The following is a 24,941-nucleotide window of genomic DNA, read 5'->3' on the forward strand; positions in this document are numbered from 1 at the left end:
TTGAGAGTGCTAACACCCAGGATGCATGTGAGAACAGACAACTCATGATTTCCTGAAAGTGGAAAGTGTGATGAAGGACATTACAGACTGGAGAAGGTCTGTCTGAGGAAGCACCATTTGGGTTGAGACTTGAAGGATGAGAGAGTAGAAAAGGAGATAAAGATTCCAGGTAGCAGCAGCAGTAGCAGCAAGTCTGAAGGTCGTAAGTTTGGGGACAGCTTGATACATTCCAGGAACAGAAAGAAGGCAACTGTAGTCAGAGCTGATTAGTGATGGGGAGAGGCAGGCTGGGAACAGAGCACACAGGACCTTGCAGGCTATAGTGGGGAATGTGGTTTTTGTTCCAGGGAACCACTGAAGACTGTATGTGTTCATATGTAGACATGTGTACACATTTGTGGCAGCACATAAGTGTTCAGGTCAGTTCAGTCACTCAGTCGTGTCCAACTCTTTGCGACCCTATGGACTGCAGCACGCCAGGCTTCCCTGTCCATCACCAACTCCCAGAGCTTATTCAAACTCATGTCCATTGAGGTGGTGATGCCATCCAACCATCTCATCCTCTGTTATCCCCTTCTCCTCCTGCCTTCAGTCTTTCCCAGCATCAGGGTCTTTTCCAATGAGTCAGTTCTTTGCATCAGGTACCCAAAGTATTGGAGCTTCAGCATCAGTCCTTCCAAAATCAGGACTGATTTCCTGTAGGATTGACTGGTTGGCTCTCCTTGGAGTCCAAAGGACTCTCAAGAGTCTTCTCTAACACAGTTCAAAAGCATCAATTCTTCGGTGCTCAGGTTTCTTTATGGTCCAACTCTCACATCCATACATGACTACTGGAAAAACCATAGCTTTGACTAGAGGGACCTTTGTCAGCAAAGTAACGTCTCTGCTTTTTAATACTGTCTGGGTTGGTCATAGCTTTTCTTTCAAGGAGCAAGCATTTTTGAATTTCATGGCTACAGTCCCCATCTGCAGTGATTTTGGAGCCCAAGAAAATAAAAGTTTCTCACTGTTTCCATTGTTTTCCCATCTATTTGGCTTGCCATGAAGTGTACAGTGCTGTCTTAAAAAAAAAAACAACACTTGATTAATGCCGTGTCTAGAACAATTGGAGAGGATGAGGGAGGAAGCTCAGGCCGACTGGTTAGGCACAGTCCTGGTGAGTCATGGTGGTTTTGTCTCAGATGGTACAATTAGCCATTTGGCACTGAATGTTCAGCTTCTTGGGTTTGTAATCTCAGGGTTCTAAAAAGGTTTTAAGACCTGACAAAACTTAATAGCAGCAAACTGAAATCAGTGACTGTTTAATAAAAGTGTGCAGTGCCAACATCTTGCCAACTTCATGATATAACTTTAAATTTGATATTCATTAAAATTTGATATCATTACATTTAAAACCATTTCTAGGTCAGAGTTTCTCATTTTGCAGTAAGTTTCTGAGTATGCATAATGAGTGCATAGGGACCATAATCTTAGGTTAAAGAGTTACTCAAGCCACAAACTTTTCAAGGAAAAATTATTAAAATCTTTTTAAAAGTTCAAAAAACTCTAGAAAATAATTATACTTAATGTATGATGTGAATTTGTTTTAATGTTTAATTGGATTTGGGGCAGGCTTTCCAAAGTATGAGTGTTTAAAAACCATGAAACTCTTTAAAGGTACCTGGATGGTAAAATAGAGATGGAAGGTATTTGCCATGTTTGGAAATACATACAAGTAGGACGTGCTGGTTGTTGAGGGGTAAAGGAAAAGACTTCCAGGTTTCTGACTTCAGTAATTTGGTGAAAGGTGAGACCAGAAAAGAAGGAAGTTTGGACAGGGCATGTGAGGGGTGTGGATTAAGGCTTCTTGTAACACATGAATTAGGGGTCTAGATGTTGCCCAAGTTCAGTATGGTGGGTCACACACAGTCCCTGCCCTTCACGAGCTTGCAGCCTAAAGGTCTGTCTGTATTGTGCTTCCCTGGGAGCCTGGAACCAGAGCCAACCATACTGTGTCGGGAAGATGCTTTTTATGCAGGTGAAATGACTGCAGTGGTTGTCCCACTCTTTGAGGGAGAAACTAAAGATAGATAGAGGCTTTTGCCAGTTGCTGCTCACTTGGCCTTGTTGAGATCTGAGGCCACCTTGGGTTGCTCTGCCGTATGAGAGAAATGTCAATACAGTACATGTTCCTGCCCATCTGTATGATAGATGAAGGGACCCAAAAGGCCAGATTTGCTAAGGCAGAAGGTTTCTATGTATTAGGCTTGCTGAAGGTCAAGTCGAGGCATTCAGGAGGGAGGTTAGAAAAATAAAAAACAGTAAATACTAACAGAGAAGTTAATTCTCTAAAATCTACCTTTCCCGTCTTGCCACAATTTTGTCTAGTGTTCTAATTAAAGATTCCTTTATGGAGGAATTATTAAAATTTATTAAAGCAAACCATTTTAATAATTAGGTAATTATTTCACAATAGATAGATTCCGAAATAAGTGCAGGCAAGATTAAAGAAAATCCAGAGAACTGAAGTACTGCTCAGGTTGTAATTCTGAGGTACTTCCCTGATTCTGGTGTTTCATCTGGTCTTAGAGCTCCTCCTACTGGCCAATTCCATGATCAGTATCTCTCCTTGGTGTAATTTAATGGGTTACAATTCAGAGTATTTTTTTTTTTTTTCAGCAGAGAACATGCTTTATTGAAGAGTAGATATAGAACAGCACATTCTACCACATTTGGAGAAGGGTTAGCTTCTGTAAAAGGCCTTTACCCCTTAAGAAAACCCCCAGTGAAATTGCTTTTGGGCAAATTTTAAAGTGACACTGAAACTGGCAGGGAGCTGCCACTGAACATGCTTAAAGTTAGCTCCCCCCAACCCACACTGATTTTTTAAAGTATAAGCATGAGTTTATTTGATGTGTTATTTTCACGATCAAAAGAATCTTCCAGTTTCTATTAATTGTCTATAAGCTGCCTGATTTTCTGGAAAGGGAGGTTTTCATAACGTTTTCTCATTTAAACATCCTAATGCGATCCCTATGATCACTTGTAACTAGCTCCAATTGATGCTGTGGACCAAAGTCTTATGAAGGAGTTTCCTGGCCCTGCTGGGGAGGTTTCAGCACAAGGCCCTGGAGTTGTGAGCACTGCCGTGGTACAAGATGGTGATGGCAGAAGTGACCTGAGAAGCCCAGCTAGAGCCCCACATATGCCGCTCATTGAAGGAAAGGTATGGTGAATTAGTGGAATATGCAGTTTTAAATGTGTGCTTAGATCAGAGGCTGTCTACTGCATTTGTTTCAGAACTCAGGTATCATCTAAAATCAGTCATTGTATTTTCTGTTGGTAAAAGTTTCCACCTTTCATACGTGTGTAGACTCTTGCTGTTTTGGACTGAGTCTCTAACCTTTTTCTGGTTGTTATTCAAAGCAAAATATTTCAACGTAAATTACTTTAATCCAAGTAAGTAATTTATTGACCTTTTGTCCATCTTTATAATCATCCTATTTAATTAAGCCCCCCAGTTATAAAAGCTATAATTTGAAATTCATATTTAGTTTGTTTCAAGTAAATTTTAAAATATAGCCTATGTCTTGATAATTATGATAGTGACTTGAACATTTTGAAATGAAGAAAGGTGGTCTTTATGAAATATATGGTTTTTCATTAATAATCTGTCACTGAAGAAGAAATTCTTAAGCAAAAAGTAATTGTTTTGTGAATACCGTGTGAGAAGATGGTGTATGGCTTTTGGTCTTATTTGGTGTGCATGCCATAATGAATGAAGAAGTAACCTATATTGTGTTTTCAGACTTGTTTGGGTTATTTTATATTACCATGGGCAAGTGTAAGTATAGTCACTTAGAAGTTGATCTGAAGTGGCTTTGAGTCCTTCAGATCTCTTTTCCATACGCCACAGAGAAACTTTTGAATAGGTAACATTGGAAGTAAACATGAAAAAGAAATAAAATCATCCTGTGGATTTATAATATTTCCAGAAATTTAACTTTGAAAATTTATAATGTTTTCAAAATTCTAACTTGGAAAATTTTAAAGATGTGTAACATGAATTTATAAAGAGCCTGCTAGAAGAGGTAACTGCTAGTGTCTCAGGAATTCCTGCAGTGATGGCTCCCAACCCCAGCAGAGAGAAGGGCTCAGGTTCCATGGGGGCCCTGCCTTATGCTGCCGGGACCAGTGCTGCAGGTAGAGAGAGCCATTAAATCCTTTTCATTGCTTTGTTAAAAAATCTTTATCCTATTCTACAAAGGATTTGGTTAAAAATTAACTAAGAATAGCAGATATCACATCAAACAATATCCATCAGTAACTGAATAGGTGTCAGGAGAGTTTATGATTATGCTACCAATTCATTAGAAAAGACCCTGATGCTGGGAAAGATGGAAGGCAGGAGACGGGGGTGACAGAGGATGAGATGATTGGATGGCATCACCGACTCAATGGACATGAGTTTCAGCAAACGTCAGGAGATAGTGAAGGGCAGGAAAGCCTCGCGTGCTGCAGTCCGTGGGGTCTCAATGAGTCAGACACAACTTAGCGACTGGTGTTCACCAGCAACACGCTACCAGTGTACCCAGTAGAGTGGCTACTTCCAACAGGAGAGCTCGGCGTCACGGCAAGTCTCTTCCATTCTCCATAGTTAATATGATACAAAAGAAAAGTTGTCTTAAATTCCCAGGGAAATTCTGCCTGTTTTTGGCAAATGACTCAGTGTGCCTTTTCAGTGATACTTTCAATGTTTGTTAGCAACCAGGTTTAAAAGTAAGAATGCCATCTGAGTTTCATAGGGTTCGTTTGCAACCAGTCAGGAAATACTAATTGAATCAGGCTATACCTGTTAAGTTGTGTGTGATGAAAGTAGTCCAGTTTTCCTCTTTTAAAAATGGATCATTTAATTTTCTAATGATACTGTTAATACAGTCGTTACTTCTGAGTAAGTTTTCACTAACTTTCTTCTTTTCTTCTCTTTCGTTCTTTCACCTTTGGTTCTCCTTTGATTGTATCCGCTGTGTAACTTCACATTCAACCATGGTTTGCTTTCGAGAACAGCCTGTTTCCTTGTGCCCACCTTCACCACTCATCCGCTGTGCTTCATCTCTTTCCCCAAACCTGTTGCCAGTCCCTGAAATGGACTTCCTTTCTGACATTTCAGAGGAAGACCCCTTTGGGGAGGCCGATCGTATCACTCTCGACGGCTTAGAGCGCCTTTCCACAGGCGAGACGTCAGAGCAGGGGCCCTGCGATCCTGGCTCGGGTCCTCTTGAAGCCCCTCCCGAGCCTGTGCGCCCCCCTGGCCCCGAGCAGGCTCTAAAGGAGGCCGACCACACGGATTCCGAGTGTGGGTCCTTCTTCGGTTTCTGCAGGTGCTTTCTGCCTCGCTTCCCCTCGCTGCTCGAGGAGGACGGGCCCCTGGCCCTCCCCAGCCTCCCCAAGGTCTGGGTCTCCTTCCTCCCCGCGGACGCCCGGCCCTACGTGCCCGCCGCCTCCGCCTCGTTCTTCCCCTCGCTCGTCCTCATCTTCGGGCTCCTTCTCTCCGCTTCTCAGTCGGTGCCTTTTTCCCTCGCCCTTTCCCTGCCTCTCGCGCTCTCCCTCTGCTATCTGGAGGCGAGAGCTGCCGCCCTGACCGCTCCTTCTGAGTGTGACTGGAGTGACCAGGCAGAGGAAGAGGAAGCACTTCGGGGCTGCCCTCCGGCAGCTGCAGATCTGTGCGGCCAAGGGCGCTCCACGTCTCCCTAACCCTTCCTGCTGCAGAGTGTAAACATGTGCATAAATCTCAGCATGGGTTGCCCTCAGAACAGTATGATCTGCACACTTTCACACACACACACGTAGCGTTAGTGCATGAGAAATAAGTGTAATTAAGCATTTCCCCTCATTGATATTCATTGACTAGGTCCACGCATTCTACGCTGAGTGCAAAGTTATTGGTTTTTAAAATAAATATCTGAACCATACTAGGCCACAAAAGAAGGAGAGGGGGACCTCCACAGTAGTCCCCCTTATTAAGGGGGACCTCCTTAATAGTCTGTTTTGGGTCTGTCCATTTTGCACATAAATGTTAATGCTGTTCCTTTAGGATGGAAACTTTATTTTGGTATAGAACTTCGAATACAGTGGACATAACTGATCGATATGTACTAATAGAATTCCTTAGTGCTACTATTTTGCTGTTAGAAAACCAAGCTTGTTCTTCACTAAGGAGAATGCACCTGTGACTGTTATTCCTGATGTGTGTGTAGGTCTAATCTCAGAAACTCTTTGTCTCCCTATTATTGTAGCATTTGGGACCCAGATGAAGTTCATGTAGTTTATTTTCTTTTATTTATTTATTTTTTTAAACTCATATCATATCTGTGAGTCCCTTTCAGGTATTTTTAAGGAAGTTGCTCTTCTGTCTTTAACAAATATGTATGAAAAATAAACCACAGCATTTTGAAAATTTAGACTCTGTAGCCCTAAGGTTGGGTCAGACCTCTTAGTGTCCTTTTATTTAAAATTAAATATCTGGTTTGAGGATTTCTGCCCCATAAAAGGCTACTTCTACAGTACTAAGCCATGCTCACATGTGCAGTAGTTTCTTTTTTTTAATTGTTTTGCTAAATGTGGTCTGGGGACCTAGTGTCCCATATCCTGTAGGTACTATTCATATATAGAATAAACCACAAAATTCAGAGCAAATCTAAGGGAAAATGTGAAGATAATCAAGCACAGGGGGAGAATCCATGATTCCTAAATGTTACCCAAGGAATGCCAAATATTGACATTTTAGAGAAGTGTTGACCAAGGAATTAGAAGATTATTCTTAACAGATTGTTGAGTGGTTGTATTCTGTTTTTCCCTCTTGATCAAAAGATACTCTGAGTTCCCTGTTTACCTCTCAAAAATGCTTGAATGGTTAAAAAAAAAAAGTACAGTAAAGAAGAAAAATAATGTATATGATCCTGCTCTAAATGAACACGTGAAGGTTACACTATTTTCCTTTGACATCAGAATCAGTATTTTTCTTTTATGCTATTCCGTTCCATGAGTCAGTAAGTCATCAGTGTTTCTATTAGTTTTAAATACACCGATTTATTCTTTGGATCATTGGATAACTGAGAATTGTCCCAACTATGAATAAATATGCTTGTTTAAAAAATTTTATGAAAGAGAAGTGGCTATAAAACTCAGGAATAGTTTTTACTGTCCACCATTTTACGTAAAAGAAGCGAAATAAACCAGTTCCTCCCCAAGGAAAGAAATCTATGTAGGGTGAACATTTGTCCCTGATAGAAAGTGAAAGCTAAAATTTGCATCATTACACTTTGCCCTTACAGCCAGTTGACTTAAATATTTCAGGTTAGAACAGACTGAATTATGCCATTTTTACACTCTCATATTTTCATTCCTGAGTCAAAACATATTAAAAAGCGACACATTATCTGGTGACTGAGAAAGAGTGAAGCTTCCCTTCTCTATTCCACCTTTGCAAAGGACCATTTCCATCATTTGTACAACATTGTAGGTGAAGAAAGACCAAAGTGGCTTAATATTCTGCGTCTTCTGAGGGCCAGACAATAAAGGTTGGTAATGCTGGTTCACCATTTAAGTTCAAATACAGCTTCTTTGCACTGGTGATAGCGTTTCCAATAATACTCCCCTTCTCTCTGGCTGCTTGCTGGGTGACTTCAGGCGAAGATGGAAGAGGACGAAGCACAGCTGGAGGAGGTGGATATTATTCCCCAAAGTTAAATACTTGGTGGTTGCTGCCTGCCATTATGATTGCACGGCGGGGGGGCTGGGGGGTGCACATTTAGGATTTATTTGTGACTTTTGCTCATTGTGGCTTTAGGTTCTTAAGATTTTTATTTCTCTTTTGTTTTAATGTCTTAGACTGTCCAACTCTGAGTCATTTCTGGTGCTTGCTGATTGATACACTTATGTTTATTTGCCTTCCCCTTCCCTCCCTCTGTGTGATTTAATTTCACAGAAAAATTCCTTGAGAGTAGAAGGAGATAATATTTATGTCAGACATAGCAATTTAATGTTGGAGGTTTGTATGATTTAAGAAAACAGCTCTGTCCGAATGGCTGTCCAGGCTGCTGTGGATGGGGGGTCACGCACAGGCTGGCTGGCAGCTTTCAAGCACAGTGCTCGACCTGCATGGGGAAGGTTCAACGTGGGAGTGCATGTCAGCGTTCTGCCTTTGTTCTGTTAAAGCGGCTTAGGTAGGAGTATGTCTATGAGAAGTTCTCAAAGTGACAACTGGGAAAGAAGGAAAGATTCTGTGTGATCAAATGAATGAAGTTTTCATTCATTAATCTTTAAGTTCTGCAAGTAAACCTGTTTTCTCCTAATGGACATGATCCCATCCTTAATATGTATTAACTGCAAAAAATATTTGTCGATCCGGCATTAATTCATTTGGCCCTAGATCTGTGTCCATGATTTTTTTTTTTTTTTTTTTTGGTGAAGCGAAGAAGTACCAAAATCCATGCAGTTAGGAATGTGGTCCACTTAAAATCTTCCTTTTGAGAAGATGCTAATTAATGGGATTGTTTTGATTAAAAAGAGAGTAGCAGTGAAATAAAGTGAGAAAGAAAAGAGGAAAAAGAAGCCTAGCTGCTCAATTAGGAAGGTAAAATGTATTCCCCATGTCACATGAGAATGGTTTTTTGTTTCTTTTCCCCCTTCTTTTAGGATAGGATATAGCAATGTATTCAGTGGAAAACTCTGGTCCTCCGTAATTTGACTAATCTGTTGGGTTGCTTTGGCCAGCTTTAGTAACTGTTGGAAATGTATTTTTGCATAACTTACTAAAATGCTCTAAAGAATAATATATAACAGTGCTTTGAATAAATGCAAGAAATGTGCCTGATCTCAAGCCACAGTCATTTTTCCATGCCATGCAAAGATTTTTAGATTTTCCTGAGTTTTTGCAAATGGCAATAGGAGCTCCTAGATGAGCTATCCGTACTATGCTTGTGCATGCATATGGAATATTTCTTTACTCAGATGCATGACCTATTTCTCAGGGAATAGTGGAATTGAAAGCTGTAATCCACAGGTGGCCCCATGATTTTTGAAATGTAAGAAAGCACTTAAAGTTCAGTTAAAACTTTTTTGAATACTACCTTTTATTCCTACAAATACCATTTATCAGGACCAATCTAAAAAAAAAAAAATCCCACAAGTAACATTTATCAGGGCCTATTTCATTGAAAATTGACCCGGTAGTTTTTCTCACATCCTTTTTTAAGGACCATTTGATATGTGGGTGGCTGGGTCCCACATTTATGCTTGGCAGGAATGTGAAACCAAGATGACGTTCATTTATTTTAGAGAAAGACCAAACAGAAGCAGCTTCTGGCAGCTGTTACGTTTATTCCATAAGGATTAAAAACCATTGCTGGAATTTCCTGAAAAAAGTCAACCGTTGTTTCCCCACCACCATTCCCCCCTTTTTTTGTATGATCCTGGATCAGATTTCCTATCAGGCCCAATATGCTCTGAGTCCACCTTTCTCTAATTTTACTTTTTTCATTTTATTCACAGAATGCAACTCTAGTAGTAGCCCAAATCTGAAAAGTGAATTTGCAGGAACAAAGTACCTTTCAAATTTAACTATGAGAAAGAAGGTTCATTCGCCATGTTGAGTTCCATGGCCTCCTCCTGATTTCTTAAACAACTCTGAACAAAGAAATCAGAACCCTTTAAGCCATGAATCATAAAAAAATTACACATTGGCTTTAATTTTCAAATTTGGACAAGCTCATATTTGTAGGTGGTGATATGGCTTTTGAGACTTGGCATTTTTCTTGCTTTATTATGTTTTTTTTAATCATAAGTTTGCTTTGTCTTATTTTTGGTTTCATTTTTTATTTTTATCCTATTGGGTTTTTTTTTTTTTTTTCTTTTTTCCCCTTTTGGATTTTTCCCCTTTTATTACGTTACACATTGCTAGGACCTGGATAAGGCCCAGGAGGAAATACTGAAACACCAGGCTAGCATTAGTGAACTCAAGCGCAATTTTATGGAATCCACACCTGAACCACGCCCTAATGAATGGGAAAAACGACGTATCACACCTCTGTCCCTACAGACACAAGGGGTATGTGACTAGCTATTTGTTGGCTGTATGTCTCACTCCAGCTGTTCATAAAACTTAGGTTGTTAATCTGTTATGTTGATTCTTATGAGAAGTTAGAAAATATTCCCATTTTTTTAAATGTAACTGCTAACAATTTTTTAAATACTAAATATTTATTAACAGTGTGTAGTACTTATTGACATAGTTCTTGGGTAAGTTGTATGAGTTTCAAAACAATTTCAAATACTTTCAGAATAATTTCACTATTTTACTCGAGTAAATTGGTAGTAATGAGTTGTTACATCAAGTGACTTAAAAACCAATGTATGTTGTATTTAATAAGTTTTAAATTATTGACGTCTAAAGTAAGAGTTTGTTTAATAATTAAAGAATTAGTAATTAAAGGGATGTAGTAATATAGACCATATTTAGAATGGTTTAAGGTTATTACTGTGAGCATAAAGAGTTAAATTTAGCTTTGAAGACTGCTGGGCTCTGTTGAAAACTGGCAAAATGTTAATTATATAACTTAAATTGAAACTTCTTAGTAATGAAATCCAGATTAATGTTTAAAAATTTTTTTCACCCGTCTTTCCAAACTCATCCTTTTTCTTTCCATGGTTTATTTCTCTCCACCACCAACATAAACATTGCCTTTAAAATATATTCTTAAAATACTTCTTCATTTGTGTCTGCATCTCTTCTCTGATGCTCCAAAGTTTCTCCTTCTGTCAACCAAGAACTTCATTAGCTCATTTATTTTGCTTGAGGAAATAGTGGTCATCCTATGTTTAACATGCAGTTTTAAAAGTGTGTTCAGGTATTACCCTACAGTTTCTCTCTTTTTTCTTTTCGTTTCACCCCCTCTTCTCCTTAAATTCATCATCTAGTCTGACTTGAATGTTGCCAAATTGTAGGCATTTGAATTAGCTATTTTCATGCTTTTTTATTCACCCTTTTCTTAAAAAGCAAAGCTATTATTTGCTTTAAATTTCTGTGTGACAGTGGAAGGGACAAATTTCTTTAAAGCAGATGAGCAAAAGAAAAATCACTAAACCACAAAGATTTTTGACACTATTAAGATTTAAAACACCATAGCAGCGTCTTCTGAAGTTGCATACTACTTTTCAGCTCTTATTTTCAGCTTTTCTGAAGATATTAATGTCCATATTCCAGAATCAACCCTGGAGTGTTGTGTTTTCTGGGGAGACTGATGGTGTGCTGAGATTGGGTCCCCCTGTATGTGCCGCTTCGTCTGGCTTGTTCCGCTGACCCACACAGTTGTTTTCTGTTTGTGTTGCTGTAGGTGTAATGTGTTTGTTTTATTTGTTGATTATGTCTATTGTTTAAAACAATAGAGCAAAGGAGACCTTCTTTTCAAGGACATTTTATCCATGAAGGAGAAGCCTCAGATGGTGGCAGCGCGGACAGTTGAAGAAAAGCCCCAGGAGGCAGACAAGGTGTTCACCTCGCATCCTTGGTCTACTCTTGCTTTTCCCTCTTTTCCTTGATTTCTGTCCGCAGCCATGAGATACGTCTTGTCCCTTGGGTCAACCTGAATTTTTAAAAGTAATTTTTGAGTGCTTGAAAAGATAACTCCATGGGATTATTAGATGAGAATCACCATATTGCAGAAGGACTTGATTTAAAACTCAATTTGAAATGCAGACATCGTAAGCGATTTAGGTGATAAGTGACCCCTCATTTCAATGGATGTGGCTGGCAGTTGGAAAACCATGATTTCACGTGACAGTGCACTGTTTGCACAACGCTCACTGAGGTGGTGTTAAAATAACAAACGATGTGTGATCCAGATTACTGTTTTACTGATTACATTTGGAATCCTTTTGAATTTTTATTTTTAAGATTTTTAAAAAATTTTTTAAGTGAAGGAAAATTGCTTTACAGAATTTTGTGGTTTTCTGTTATAGATCGACAAGAATCAGCCATAGGTACACGCACTTTTAATGGGACAAAAGATTTTGGTGCACACAAACAGCCCCTCAGATCTCTCTGTGCCCCTGCATATATGAAGTAGCTGGCATTTCTAGGAAAGTTAGTTTTCTGTTGCTTTTCCGTTCTTATTCCTCTGTTTCTACCGAGTTTGTTTAGCCAGCTGACCAACCTGCTGTTTGCTGGGACTGGCATGCCTAGAGTCTAGTGTGGGAGAGAGCAGACATGCACATTAGTGACTGGAAATTTTGGGGTATAAAGAAGTATTAAGGAGATGACATACTTACTATGCATTATAGGAGGATTGAGAAGGCATGAGAAGAGAGAACATCTGAGTTGAGGCCTTAATGATGAGAAAGAAGGTGGACATGTGACGTTTCTTTCATGTGTAAGGAAGAGCAAATGCAACAGCCCCAAGACAGGAATTTCTTTAAAGGACTGAAAGACCAAATGACAAGGTCTTAGAAGAGTCAGAGGTCAGACCCCAGATCTTGGCAGGATCTTTAAGATCATAGTAACAATTTGGAGTTGTTACAGGAGTGATTGAGGGGAAGCCACTGGAGAGCTTTAAGCTGAGTAGTGATATAATCCCACGTGTCTAAGGAAAATCCCTCTGGTGCTGAATGAGGGATGGATTATAGGGGATGTGAATGAGAGCACAGACTGGAATAAAGAGAAAGTGTTTCCCTCTCACCTCGTCTGATTTTGTTAATCAGTAAAGAGTATTACTCATCAGAACGTACGCTGGGGTGGTAGAGGAGGCAAAATAAGTGGAAGATGAAGCTTTGCACTAAAAGGATTTGAGGTCTAGGTGAGATGAAATATTTTTGCAACACTGCAGATGTGAAAGATAGCATCATAAAGTTAAACCAAGTAGCATCTATATACTTGAAAGGTTAGTTTGAAATCCAAGGCAAATCAGACTCTGTATCAAATGATGATTTCAATATCATATGCTTTGAAACATTATATAGTTTTGAAAATTTATCCTCTTGAGAAGTGAGTCAGATGACATCATTTGATCAATTTAAAGTGATGTCCTTACAGTAGGAAACTTTGGGATTTTGGTGAAGATGTTTAAAATGATCATGTTTTCTGGATGTCATCATTTAGGAGTGTACAATATAAACCGTGTACAGTGAAAACTATCCATTCATTATTGTAGAAGTTAACATTAAGATGATGTCATGTGAAATTTAAATCTGGAATTCACCCACTCTTAAACTCCTAAATGGTTTATCTGCAATTGAAGTTATTGCTTTTTTCTTATTCTTCTCCTCTGTAGCACATGCTAGAAAATATGTACTTATTTGACACATGTATGGGTTGTTGTAACTTCGATCATCCATTCACCCAATAAACATTTTTGACCACTTACAATGTACTTCCTCTCCCACTCCTCAAATAACACCTCACTACTATTAGTTGAAAGTTAAGTAAGTCTACTGGAGTATTTTGACTTTTAACAGAGTATCTTTTAAATTGCTATCTTTTCTTCCAACTTCATTTTGCTACTTAATTTTTCAGAGTTTCTTGATTTTCTTTAAATTGCAGTACTTAATAAAATGCAAAATAAAAATTATACATAGGTATAGAGTCCCCAGAATTCCAAATGTCTATAATAATGGGTTTTATAGATTAAAAAAAATAATTGTTTCTTGTTTAGCAATCGATCCATCAAACTTTCAAAATGACTTCAGTATATTAAGAATGATTTTGAGAGTAGGGCAGAAAATTTGAAATCAAATTACTTGGTCTTTAATAGACAAATTAGGGCTTCTCTGGCAGCTCAGATGGTAAAGAATCTGCCTACAATGCAGTTAGACCTGGGTTCAATCCCTGGGTCAGGAAGATCCCCTGGAGAAGGAAATGGTAACCCACTCCAGTATTCTTGCCTGGAAAATCCCATGGATGGAGAAGCCTGGTGGGCTGTACAATCCATGGGGTTGCAAAAAGTCAGAAATTACTGAGTGACTTCACACTCTTTCTTTCTTTGAACTTGTATAAAATTTCTCTCGAGAGTCTAGTAGAGATTGCATAGACTGTAGTTTTAAGGTACTTTTGGAGATATTTTATTGACTACTTCGATGCATAGTACTTAATTTAAATTCCCCAGTGATCTTTTACCTAGTAGGACACCATCTCCACCTACCTGACCCTAGGGATGATGTAATTATGGAGACTCTTAATTCAGCTGAAATTGTCCAGAAGCTTTTTTCTCTCCTGACTATTGTAAGTGCTTATGCACCTTGCTCTCCTCATCTCTGAAGCAACTTAGCGTGCTTCGCATCTCCTTGTAGCTACCACTCATCCCGGTTAGGGCAGTGTCCCACGAGGCACCCCAGAATGCCGTTCATTCATTCATTTGTCTCTGATCTCTGAGCTGTGCGGTTTGTTAGGACATGTTATTGCACACATCTAACGTGAGAGGGAGCTACACGATAATTCCTTACCGTTGGTATTCTAGGTATAATATCTGAGATAGTCCCCAGCTTCCCTGTTGTACCCTCAGGCAGATTAGGGACCATCATTTAAGGGCTAGAAGGGCGAAGATTAAATTCACCTTAGTAGCTTTTCAGGGACAGATGATTTTCACATTGCTTAGCGTTTACCCTCTGAAGTTTGTCTTCCTGTTTAGAATTTTTTCCTTTACCCATTTCTTACTGAAAGAAAAAGAGACACTATTTCTTCATCCCATGGCATATCTAGCATATCTGAGGGAACTTCAGTGGGTTACTTTCACAGTGCTCGTTGTATGGACAAGGTGGTGTAGGGGAGGGAGAGAGCGTAGGAGCTGAAATAGTTAAGCCCACACGCAGAACGTGCAGTGGACCTCAGAGTGACAGCGGAATTGGTAAGGCCCAGAGTGCCTAGTTAAGAGCATTGGAGGCAGAGGGTTAGGGACATCCAAGGTCTAACACTGAAATAAGTGTAGGCAAGTGGAGGGGCCCCGGAAGAGGCTGCTGAATGCAGAGAGGCCCATGCCGAGAGCTCCCTCAACATTATACGAAGTAGCGTTTGATGGGCAGGTGGGTCAGTCATACTCGTGATAAAGCTTCAGTGAGAAACCAGAGAGTTTAGTGCATTTCTGAAGGTTAGAGCTATCAACAACCCTCAAACAGGGTGGAAAGCCAGCATTGCGGCAAATGGCCACAGATGCCTGCCGCAGCATCTTTAGAATCCTCGCCTTTCTCTCAGTGTATGCTGCTCTGTGATTCTTTCCTGCGTAACCTTCCCTTTCTTTCAATAGGTCACCGCTGTCTGTTCTGACTTATTGCTAATTCTTTGCTCTTCCTTTTCTGACCTCTCCAGAGCCTAGAAGAGGAGATAACATCCATTTTGTTTAGTGAAAAGGGCTTTTCTGATAGCACGAAAGCCTCCTTCAGCTCAGCCAGCACTCGGACAGCAGAGGGCACTGTTGTGAACCCTAATGCACCTTCTGAAAAGCTTTCCTCGCCCTTCTCACGGTTGCCTGAGGTGCATTTTGCTTTGTTTCCCTAAAAGTCACATTTAAGAGTGATTTTTATTTTTTGAGTAATAAGGAACCCTTTCCTCCAGTGCTTTCATTGGTGAAATTAACTCTTCCTGAGAGAAACATTCAAGAAATAATGAGTGAATTTGAACACGAGGAAAAGACACTGATTGGATATTTCTCTTGCTTTCTATTCTCCCCTCTCCAGTCTGCCTAAATTGAGAGAATCATTTAAACCAGTCACAAAGGTACAGAGCCTGGGGCGTTACGTGGAGGGAAACCTTCAACTCCGTAGAAGCTAAAGCATTTTTTGCAGAAGTTCTCAAAGCCAAAATGTCTTTTAAACATCTTCAGATGGCTTGTTATTTTAAGAATTCTGCTCATAGGGGAAAACTGAAGCGCCTGCCAGAGTCAATTTAAATTTTTTTAGGGAATGACCCCTAAGGAATTCCCTGAGTTTGGGCAGAATCCATCTGGCCATTTGAAGGTTCAGTAATAAAAGTAGTAATAATGAAATATCTCCTTTAGAAATGTACTGATCACTGGATATCTTTATTTCTAAAGAAGTTTGTAAGGAGTTACAGTTGAATGTCGCCTAACTAGCAAAGTCAGTTTAGAGGTTTTTAGTTTAATGTGTGAAACCTCAGTTTTCAATAACACTGAAAAGATAGCTCTCTTGTTCTGTCAGTGACATGATTTACAAGGTATAATGTTGAGCATTGAAAATGTTCCCTTACCAGACATTTAAGAATAACAGTGCAGGTCAAAGATGGTCTGTGAGTATATGTTGATAGGTGTCCTTTTAGGACCTTTTGCTCATGGTTTTCCATGTTGCTGGAGCAGATAAACATGAGCCTGTATTATTTACTGTAGGAAGCAGCTCCAGTCCAGTTAGTGTCTTGGCAGCTTCACAGTGCGGGTTGTTTCTGCCCAGAGGGTTCAGAGGTGCAGTGCTCTTTATTCAGCATCGAGATACCTTCCTAAATAAGTAGGGCTACTGTCTCTAGCTGAATTTGTAAAGTCAGAGCACAAGGTATTAGTGCTACTGGAATGCCAAAAACTTGGCTAGAAATTATTTGTATCAGTATAAGTTAGCCTTTTCAAAATATAAGGAAAATTTTAATCTTTAAAAACAGATTCCTTTTTAAGAAAGTTTCTGCCCTGATTATCAATACTGTAGTATAGTGATATTACTAAGGTATTTGGTCTTCAAGCATTTATTTGAACATTTAGGTGCTATACTTAGCTAGAGTAAATTTACTCCCCCAAAGTAGATATCTGCAAGGGGGCAGCAATGAGCATCTCAAATAATAAACTTGGTTCATTTCAATTTTCAAATGGAGGAGCTAAATTCTAAGCGAAAACACTTGGAGCCATCACTGACATCCACCCTACTATTATAATACCCCTTTTTGCTAATCGATAACACAGTTTCAGATGCTAATAACCATCTCTGAAATGGCAACACTTTTGTGTTAATAACTATCCGAGACCAACTATAATTTTGCCAACTAAAACTGATTTTTAAATAAGCCAGCAAACTATAAAAATATCATCTTATTGATAATTCATTTAGGAATCGTGTTCAGGCCATGCTGTGTTTGGTTTTTTTTGTTTGTTTTTTTTTTTGTTTTCTCCTTAAGTCTGATTAAAATCTATCTGTCAATAGATTTTAAAAGTCTTAATATGTAAACTTTAAAATAATGAGTAAGCTTTGGTATAATTCCATCCCCCACGCCTTTTCAACAAGAAGGAGCTTATAGATCTAAGTATAATAAAAGCATTTCATTTCTTGGGGAGGATGCTGGCTATTTTTGTGTTTTTGTTTCCTTCCCTAAGCTGCTTGCATTTGTCTGGATTGTCCTTCACGTGACCTTGAGCAAAAGGTTTTTATGGCTGTTGATTCTTGCTGCTCTGCTTTGCAGTGTCAGATGTTTGTTTTGGTGGGTGTCGAGGTAAACCTTCATTGATTTGTGTCCTCGGTTGCTTTTTGTTCCGCAGAAACGTGCTCCTGAGTCCGAAGGGCCTTGCGCCGGAGCCACTGATGCTGTTAAGGTTCTCCCCTTCACCATGTTAACACCATTGCCCGACGTTTCCAATCCTGCTCACGTTTCCCCCTGCTTCCCTTTCAGTCCGCCATCATCATCATCATCTTTGCTTTTCTCCATGACATGAAACCTGCCATCGGTTAATTTGGGTTGCCGTCGTTTTGATTTATTCATCTATTTTTGTTTCCCCTCATCCATTTTTGTTTCTGTGCAGAGTTCACTTGAGACTCTGAATGTAGTGGAGGAGAAGAAGCAGGCAGAGGTTGGGAAAGACGAAAGAGTAATCCCCGAAGAAATGAACGGTAAAGAGCTGTCCCCTGGGCGTGGTCCTGGGGAGATGCGGAAGGTGGAGCCAGGGCTGCAGAAAGACTCCACCTCCCTGTCTTCTGAGAGCAGCGGCGGCAGCGAGAGCGAGGAGGACGTGGGGGAGTACCGGCCCCACCAGCGGGTGCCTGAGGGCAGCATCAGGGAAGAGCAGGAGGAGGACGCGGAAGAGGCGGCGGAGGCCCCCGGCCAAGCCCCCAAGGTAGCGGACAGGGAGCGCGCCGTGCCGGCGGCCAGCCCGGGCCCGCGCGCGGGGGCCGGCGGAGGCCCGGCGGAGGCCGGGGCCCAGGAGAAGGTAGTGGCCCCCCAGCTCCCTGCCGGGAGGAGTGCAGACCCAGGCGCCGCTGAGCAAGACGCCGGCGAAGAAGCGGAGGCCGAGCCGCAGAAGCTTAATGGAGAGGCGGCTCATGTTGACACTGATGTTTTGCCAGAGATTATTTGTTGTTCAGAGGTAAATGGGAGCTCGACGCTAGAGCCGTTCTTCAGGTGGAGAACACCTGCCTCTCCTCTCCTGTCCTCCCCGTTCTCCTTCAGCTTTTCCTTCAAGATGCCGAATTTGATCTCTCGGGGAGGAAGGGGGATGGCCCTGCTCTGTCGATTTTTCTGCCCTCTGGGGTCACAGTTTCTGGCATCTTTACTGCAACTGAATCTCCTGAAAGAGTAAACTTTCCGACAGCAGCCACTTCATTTTTTTTTTTCCCTTCTCATTTCACACTGAAGTTTTTCTTTGCACGTTTTCAGATTTTTTTTCAAGGCTTATCTTTAAGTTGCACTGCCTCATACTAAATGCCTGAGTTCTGTTCATTAGGAAGTTGTGTGTGTATTGTTCAAAAACGGTCAGTGTGAGTGTTGCTGGTGTCACGACTGGGTTTGACCTTCTGGCTCATTCTTTCTTCAATATAAGATTTTCAGGAATGGCAGCAGGCTCCTATTACCGTGGTGCACAGAATTCACCATCTAGCAATGATGAAAACGTTATTTCTTGAATACCACTGGCATTTCAGGTTTTAGATTCCAGGGATTGTACAGTCTGGTCAAGGGACTTAGGTTTCCTTCTGGGCAGCGAGAAGCTAAGCAAAGGATACCCTTCTCTTTGCATTCTGTCCTCTAGGCAATTCTGGGTTATTTGCAAGTTTGGTTATATGTTTTGTGACTCGTCTCGATCAAGCATGAGCCTTTCCCTTTTTCTCTTCAAGAAACAGAACTTTCCACACTCCCCTGAGATGAAGTCTTGGTCATTTAGGTGCAGAGTCTCTGATTTGGGAGTTAAAGTTATGCTGAGGAAAGATTTACTTCTATGTGAATGTTCCTTGATTCTAAAGTTAAATGCCAAAAGTAGAGGGTTTTCCATATTTGCTCTCGTTCATGGGGTGGAAAATCTTGAACTGACTCTGTCTTGAAATAATTAACTGGATTTATGTTACTTTTAAATTTCTGATTTCACTTCAGCAGATGACATTTTGAGAGTTTTTGAATGCTTTGAACTATTGCTTTCTGCAGAGATTTCCTCTTTAAATTATTACACTTGGGAATTTTCTCTCAAGGAAAGCACTGTAGTGTTTTGGTAGCAGTATAGTCTGTATTAAGCATACATGCTTGGCAGACTCCAATGTTAACAGCCTGTGACCCTCTGTTTGGATGTTTTAAATAGTTCAGAGCATTAATGCATCAATGGTGGAGTAACTCTATAGATATATCACATTTTAACTTATGTAATACAGAAGAAACACTGTAAGATTTAGGTTAGTATAACTGAAAACAGTGCTGCTTGAAGATATTCTTTCTGAAAATGGGATCTCCGTATCAGCGGGGCATCAAGGACTTTTTGGCTGACTGACCTGGTCTGCCAATTAAAGACCATGAGCCTTCACACAGACCATGTGGTTCTTTAAACTGTAATAAAAATGGAGGCAGGTCACTTCTCATCATTAATTCTGTTTTGTTTTCTTTTCAATTTGATCACTATTTGCCTAAAACTAAAGTTTCTGTATCACTGTACGCCAGACTTGACACGTAAGTAATTTGGGACCGTCGTAATTTGAAACCTACCACAATTTCAGGAGCCATTATGCTAGCTTATTCTTCATATATATATCTATACACATATATATGATTTTGAAGGAAAGTATTTTTCTTTTGTGTCTTTCTTATTATTTCCTTTTGCTCTTTTCATTTGTGTATGAGTGTGTGTTTGGATATATTTCAGTTATTTTTGAAGGCTCCATTAAACACATTTATTTATTTATTTTATTACCTCTAGAATTTATGTTTCCCTTCCTTTTCACTTCAGCCACCAGTGGTAAAAACAGAGATGGTAACAATTTCTGATGCCTCACAAAGGACAGAAATCTCCACCAAGGAAGTCCCTATTGTCCAAACTGAGACCAAAACCATCACTTATGAGTCTCCACAGGTATAAAAGCTCTAGACTTGGACGGTTTGAGTTCTTTTTTACTTAGCTTGTTTCTGTTTCCATTCTGTCTTCTCCTAGTTTACGTTTCTGACTTTGACATAGCTTTTTAATTTTCATTTTGTAACTGTACTTAGCCACATAACATGCCGCAATTGAATTGCTGACCCAGTAATTATGGGGGAAGCGTATATGTGATTTTTTAGGACAGACTGTACCAATGTTGTTCTTATTATTTTTATAAACCATTTCTGGCTTGATATATCCAGGAATGTTTATGTATACTTGGGGAACAGATCATCTTACAAGGCTTATTGAATCTGATGTAATTTGTGGATTCATAGAATTAGGCTTTTATCCCTGCCACCTTCCCACCGCTGACTCCATGAAGACAGAGCCAATCAACTCACTTTTGTTTGTATATTCACATACACATCTGTGCTTCTCACAGTTGATTATTTTCTGAAAACATGTCGCCATTCTTACGTAACCATGATAATACTATGCGTCTAAATAATTATCACATTCGTGTGTTTGATTTTTGGTATTCACACATTGATTCTGTAAAGATTTGAAGTAAGAATTAAGATATTTAACCTTAAGAGTAACAAAATAGGGGAAATAGTCATCATTTGGAAATGGAACCGTTTAGAAACCTAGACAACTCTTTTCTCAACTGAGAAATTTAGTGTTCTAGAAGGTACCATGGTGGAGGATTGCAGATTATATTGTCCTCTCAAAATATGTTTTTCAAGCTATAATGCATTTATGTGTAAAACAGTCTTTAAATTTTTTTTTTAAGATATGCTCTCTGTAAATGTGCATAGATCCCCCATAAGCACAACTAGGTTTCTTATGAATGGGTGTGGCGGGAGAGTGTGTATTCATGTGTTTCTATTGTGGTAAGTGCCCTTGTAAAGAAATACAGGAGCATGACCTGAGTTCGAAAGATTTCCTCCTAACTTATAGTAAGAAAGACTCTGAACCTTCCAGTTATTTCCTGTGTCAGTGTCAGGAAACTGGAGACAAATATGTTTGGTGGTCTTAGCATAAACTTTTAGGCCGTTAATGTTTTATTTCCCCTGGTAAACTCTAGAACTTTCTAGTATCAAAGAAGTTAAACCATAGATAGACTTATGTCTAGATATAAGATTTATGTGTGAGAGATATATGCACACACACATCTAGAGAGAGTGCCTGCCAGGTTTGCATGTGTGCCATATGCATGGTAGCTGTGTATATGCACAGACTATCATGGAACAGTGTCATTTAAGAAACAAATCTAGAGATAAGCAATTAACCAAATCACTTAAGCATAGTCTCTCCTAGTCAGGCTCTGTTGCTTAGTAATATGAGAAAACACTTATTTTTACCCACCTGTGCTTAAAAAACCAGCAAACCCAGTACTTCTGGTCACTGTGGCAACTTCTCTGCTTGGTTCTCTGGTTTCTTCTTCTAGATTCTGCAAGTGGCCCTCAGTCAGATTTTCTCACGACTTCCCGGCGGGTCCCAGTCCTATCTTCTACTCCCATTGTTCCTTTTTTCTCTCTCTCCTCGTGCGCGTGCACTTAATCCTTGCCTTTACTGTTTAGATGGCTAGCCAATCTACGATCAGTAAATCACCGTTACAGACATGCAGGGGATTGGCAGCTAGCATCTTCTGCCAACTGCATAGGTCTTAAAAGATGCATGTTTGACGGGGAGGGGTCTTCTCTGACAACAGGACGGAAGTTAAGCATTACTTTGTATTTTCCCCCTAAATCTCCCAAGATTGATGGCGGGGCTCGTGGTGACTCGGGCACGTTACTGACCGCACAGACCATCACATCTGAGTCCGTGTCGACAACAACCACCACACACATCACCAAGGTAAAGCAAGCCAGGGGAATGTACATTGCCAACAAAATCTTTTCTGAATTGTTTCTTTGTTCCTCTTCACCCTTCAGATTTTTACACACAGTGCCCTGGAATAAACATGCATAGATTTAAAGTATGCAAGACATTGGGCTCCACTGACCTTTGTATTTAAACCAAACTGCAAATTTGTAAAGTACAAGGGGTAAAAATATGTTCAAAATAGCTATACCTGAGAGAGCTATAAGAGCAGAGGGAACTTAATAAAATAGAAGCATAGGTTTGCTAAGTACCAGTTAGCTCTCCTGGCTGAAGCAAATGAGTGGAGACCACCACAGGAAATTTTCACCGAGTTATTCAAATAATGTAAATTTCCCCCATTGATTTAAGGTTCTGGTATGTGGATTTGGGGCATTTTTTCCAGATCATTCTCTCAAGTGGTTAACATCTGATGACCAGTGATTGTTACTGTGGTCTCTGTACTGGCAGTAAGTCTCATCCAGGGGCTTGCTAGCGGTGTGAATGCTGTGGCCCCGGTCCAGACGTTCTGAAACCCCAGGAGTGTTTAGGAAGCCCTCCAGGTGATTCCAGTGTATGCTGTGGTCATCACATTTCTAACCCAGCATTATTTTCCAGTAATGCCTGCTGCTTCTGCTAGAGACTGAAGGTCCCAGATGTATCCCTTTTGCCCTCCTCACTCAGTATTTTCAACAACAAAAAAAACTGTAAATTAAAAAAGTCCCCAAATGCATGATGGTATTGGTGTTCATTTTAAAGTGTATCTAGCTATTAAAACCTAACAATCTCTATGGTCAGCCCCATGTCTTATATTGAGGTGTAATCACCCATGACTGTGTAAATTTATCAGAGCTGTAGAGGTTGGGTCTGTGCTTTCTCAGGACTGTGGTATTTACTCATGGTTTAGAGTGTCAGAGCCTATGATCGCTCAGCCTCTATCATGCCCGAGGCTCTGTCACCTTGCTCCAAGCCAGTGACTCTGTTCGGCAGCTTACTCAGAAGCTCCTGCTCCCCGGTCCCCTCCAGCCTTTGTTCAGACATGTTCTGTGTTCATGTCACAACCACATGCGGAATCAAATCAAACATTGGATGGAAGTCTTATCACCCTCACCCATCTTACATATCTGAAAGCAAATCCAAGTTCTGTTTCTGTTATTGCACTAAACCAATTGAACAAAATTGCCAGATGGATTTGTATGAAGCCGTAGAACAGTCAGGGCTATAACATCAAGCGATTTTCCAAACCTAACTAAACCAGATGTCTAAATGATTAGGAGTTCCTGTAAATTCTACATAAAGCAAACAACTATTTCTTCCCTGCTTGCTTCTTTTCAAAATAATGGCCAATCGGAAATGAAGAAACTCAGGAAATTGTAATGAAATGTTCCTTTGGATTAAATGACATCTACTGCATCTTGATCTCACCTGAATTATGATAAGAGAGCTTTTAAGGTTGCTTTCAAATTGGATGATAGAATTCTACCTTGAGCTTATAGATAAAGAAGTTTCTAGAGCATCAGTGTTCCCCACTCAGTGTCAGCTGCCTGATGGTTATCAGAAGGTCTCGGCGTGCTCCATTTGTGTTTTCTCTGGTTACGTGTAAGTGTGTTTTAGTGATTGCTAACCCCCCTCCCTTTTCCCTTGTGACCTCTAGACTGTAAAAGGCGGAATATCTGAAACAAGAATTGAGAAACGCATCGTGATCACAGGAGATGGAGACATTGATCATGACCAGGTAAAGATCGGAGTATCTGCTTCTGAGATGGATCATGCTCATTCCCTAAGTTTCTGTTGTGTCACATCCCTTCTCCCAGGACCTCCTGGATGAGTCCGCCTCCTAAGCTTGGCATAAGGACAGCTCACAGCCTAGACACACAGCCTGTCTGTGCAGCCTTCCTAGTACTGAATTGCATAAAACATGGGCTGCTTTTTCATTTCCCACTAGCTTTACATGCACCTTTGGGTCTAAGCTATTAAAAAATTTTGGCAACCATCAGGCATTCATGTGGGCCTGATTTAATGGTAAGTCATCAGGTATCAGAAAATAAATGGCATTTTCATGACCTTGGCTTCAGAAAATAAGAAAAACTGCTAAATTTGACTTATGCCTGTCTTTAGGAACTTATCAAGTATTTTTTAATAGCATTAGAAAAGTTGGACTATTTACCTCTAGGTGTTTTCCTCTAGTCATTACCATTATTGAGGGGTAGGAGAAGGTAATATAAGGTCTCTTACAAAGTAAAAATTTACATGTATTCAGGAAAGATTTTTTTAAAGAATAATAGTTCTTTCGTTCTACTGTTGAGCAGAATGCATGCCTTTCAAAAGCAGGCAATGAATGAAACCACTGTGACTTGGAGAGTTGTTTTAATTTTAGACTGCAGTGCCAAGTGGTGATGAGAATTTTTTGTCTTGTTATATTCTCAGTGATTTTTATCTCAACTTTAAAGGAGACCAAGCTTTTTTCCTTTTACAATAATTTGAGGAAAAGGAAATGATGAATTGGCCATCTCAGCTGAGAAGTAGGAACAAATGACAGTTAAGCCAGCTTTGAACACTGTTGGACTTGGGAAAGAGAATTTTAGAGAACAATATTTCTTGTTTAAGAAGAGCTCACTGTATGTGGCCAAAGAGGAGTAGAATTTCTTCTATGCCTAGAAAGAAAAATTATTTTTTTTAAATTACTGTATACATAATTTTACTTACATATTTCATAATGTATTTTTTTAAAATTCCAAGAGAGTTCTTAGAGGTAAAGGGTTGCCCTGACTCTATTTTGACTTAGTAGTGGGGATT

General features: G+C 40.0%; 1 protein-coding gene across 25 annotated transcripts in view; it reads left to right on the forward strand.

Moving 5' to 3' along the window:
* EPB41L2 (erythrocyte membrane protein band 4.1 like 2) overlaps positions 1–24,941 on the forward strand; it is a 205,202-nt gene that overhangs the window by 158,346 nt on the left and 21,915 nt on the right. For 10 of the 25 annotated variants that reach the window (XM_070461379.1, XM_070461369.1, XM_070461377.1 and 7 more), the window contains 10 exons: positions 3,033–3,205; positions 7,967–8,029; positions 9,941–10,087; positions 11,425–11,526; positions 15,332–15,496; positions 17,493–17,546; positions 17,754–18,314; positions 20,154–20,276; positions 22,044–22,142; positions 23,800–23,880. In XM_070461379.1, the coding sequence (XP_070317480.1) occupies positions 3,033–3,205; positions 7,967–8,029; positions 9,941–10,087; positions 11,425–11,526; positions 15,332–15,496; positions 17,493–17,546; positions 17,754–18,314; positions 20,154–20,276; positions 22,044–22,142; positions 23,800–23,880 (1,568 nt within the window). The remainder of the gene's footprint in view (positions 1–3,032; positions 3,206–7,966; positions 8,030–9,940; positions 10,088–11,424; positions 11,527–15,331; positions 15,497–17,492; positions 17,547–17,753; positions 18,315–20,153; positions 20,277–22,043; positions 22,143–23,799; positions 23,881–24,941) is intronic. The other 15 variants (XM_070461389.1, XM_070461382.1, XM_070461381.1 and 12 more) reach the window with 15 other exon arrangements.

The sequence above is a fragment of the Odocoileus virginianus genome, chromosome 34 (assembly GCF_023699985.2).
Source record: "Odocoileus virginianus isolate 20LAN1187 ecotype Illinois chromosome 34, Ovbor_1.2, whole genome shotgun sequence".
NCBI classification, from domain to species: domain Eukaryota; kingdom Metazoa; phylum Chordata; class Mammalia; order Artiodactyla; family Cervidae; genus Odocoileus; species Odocoileus virginianus.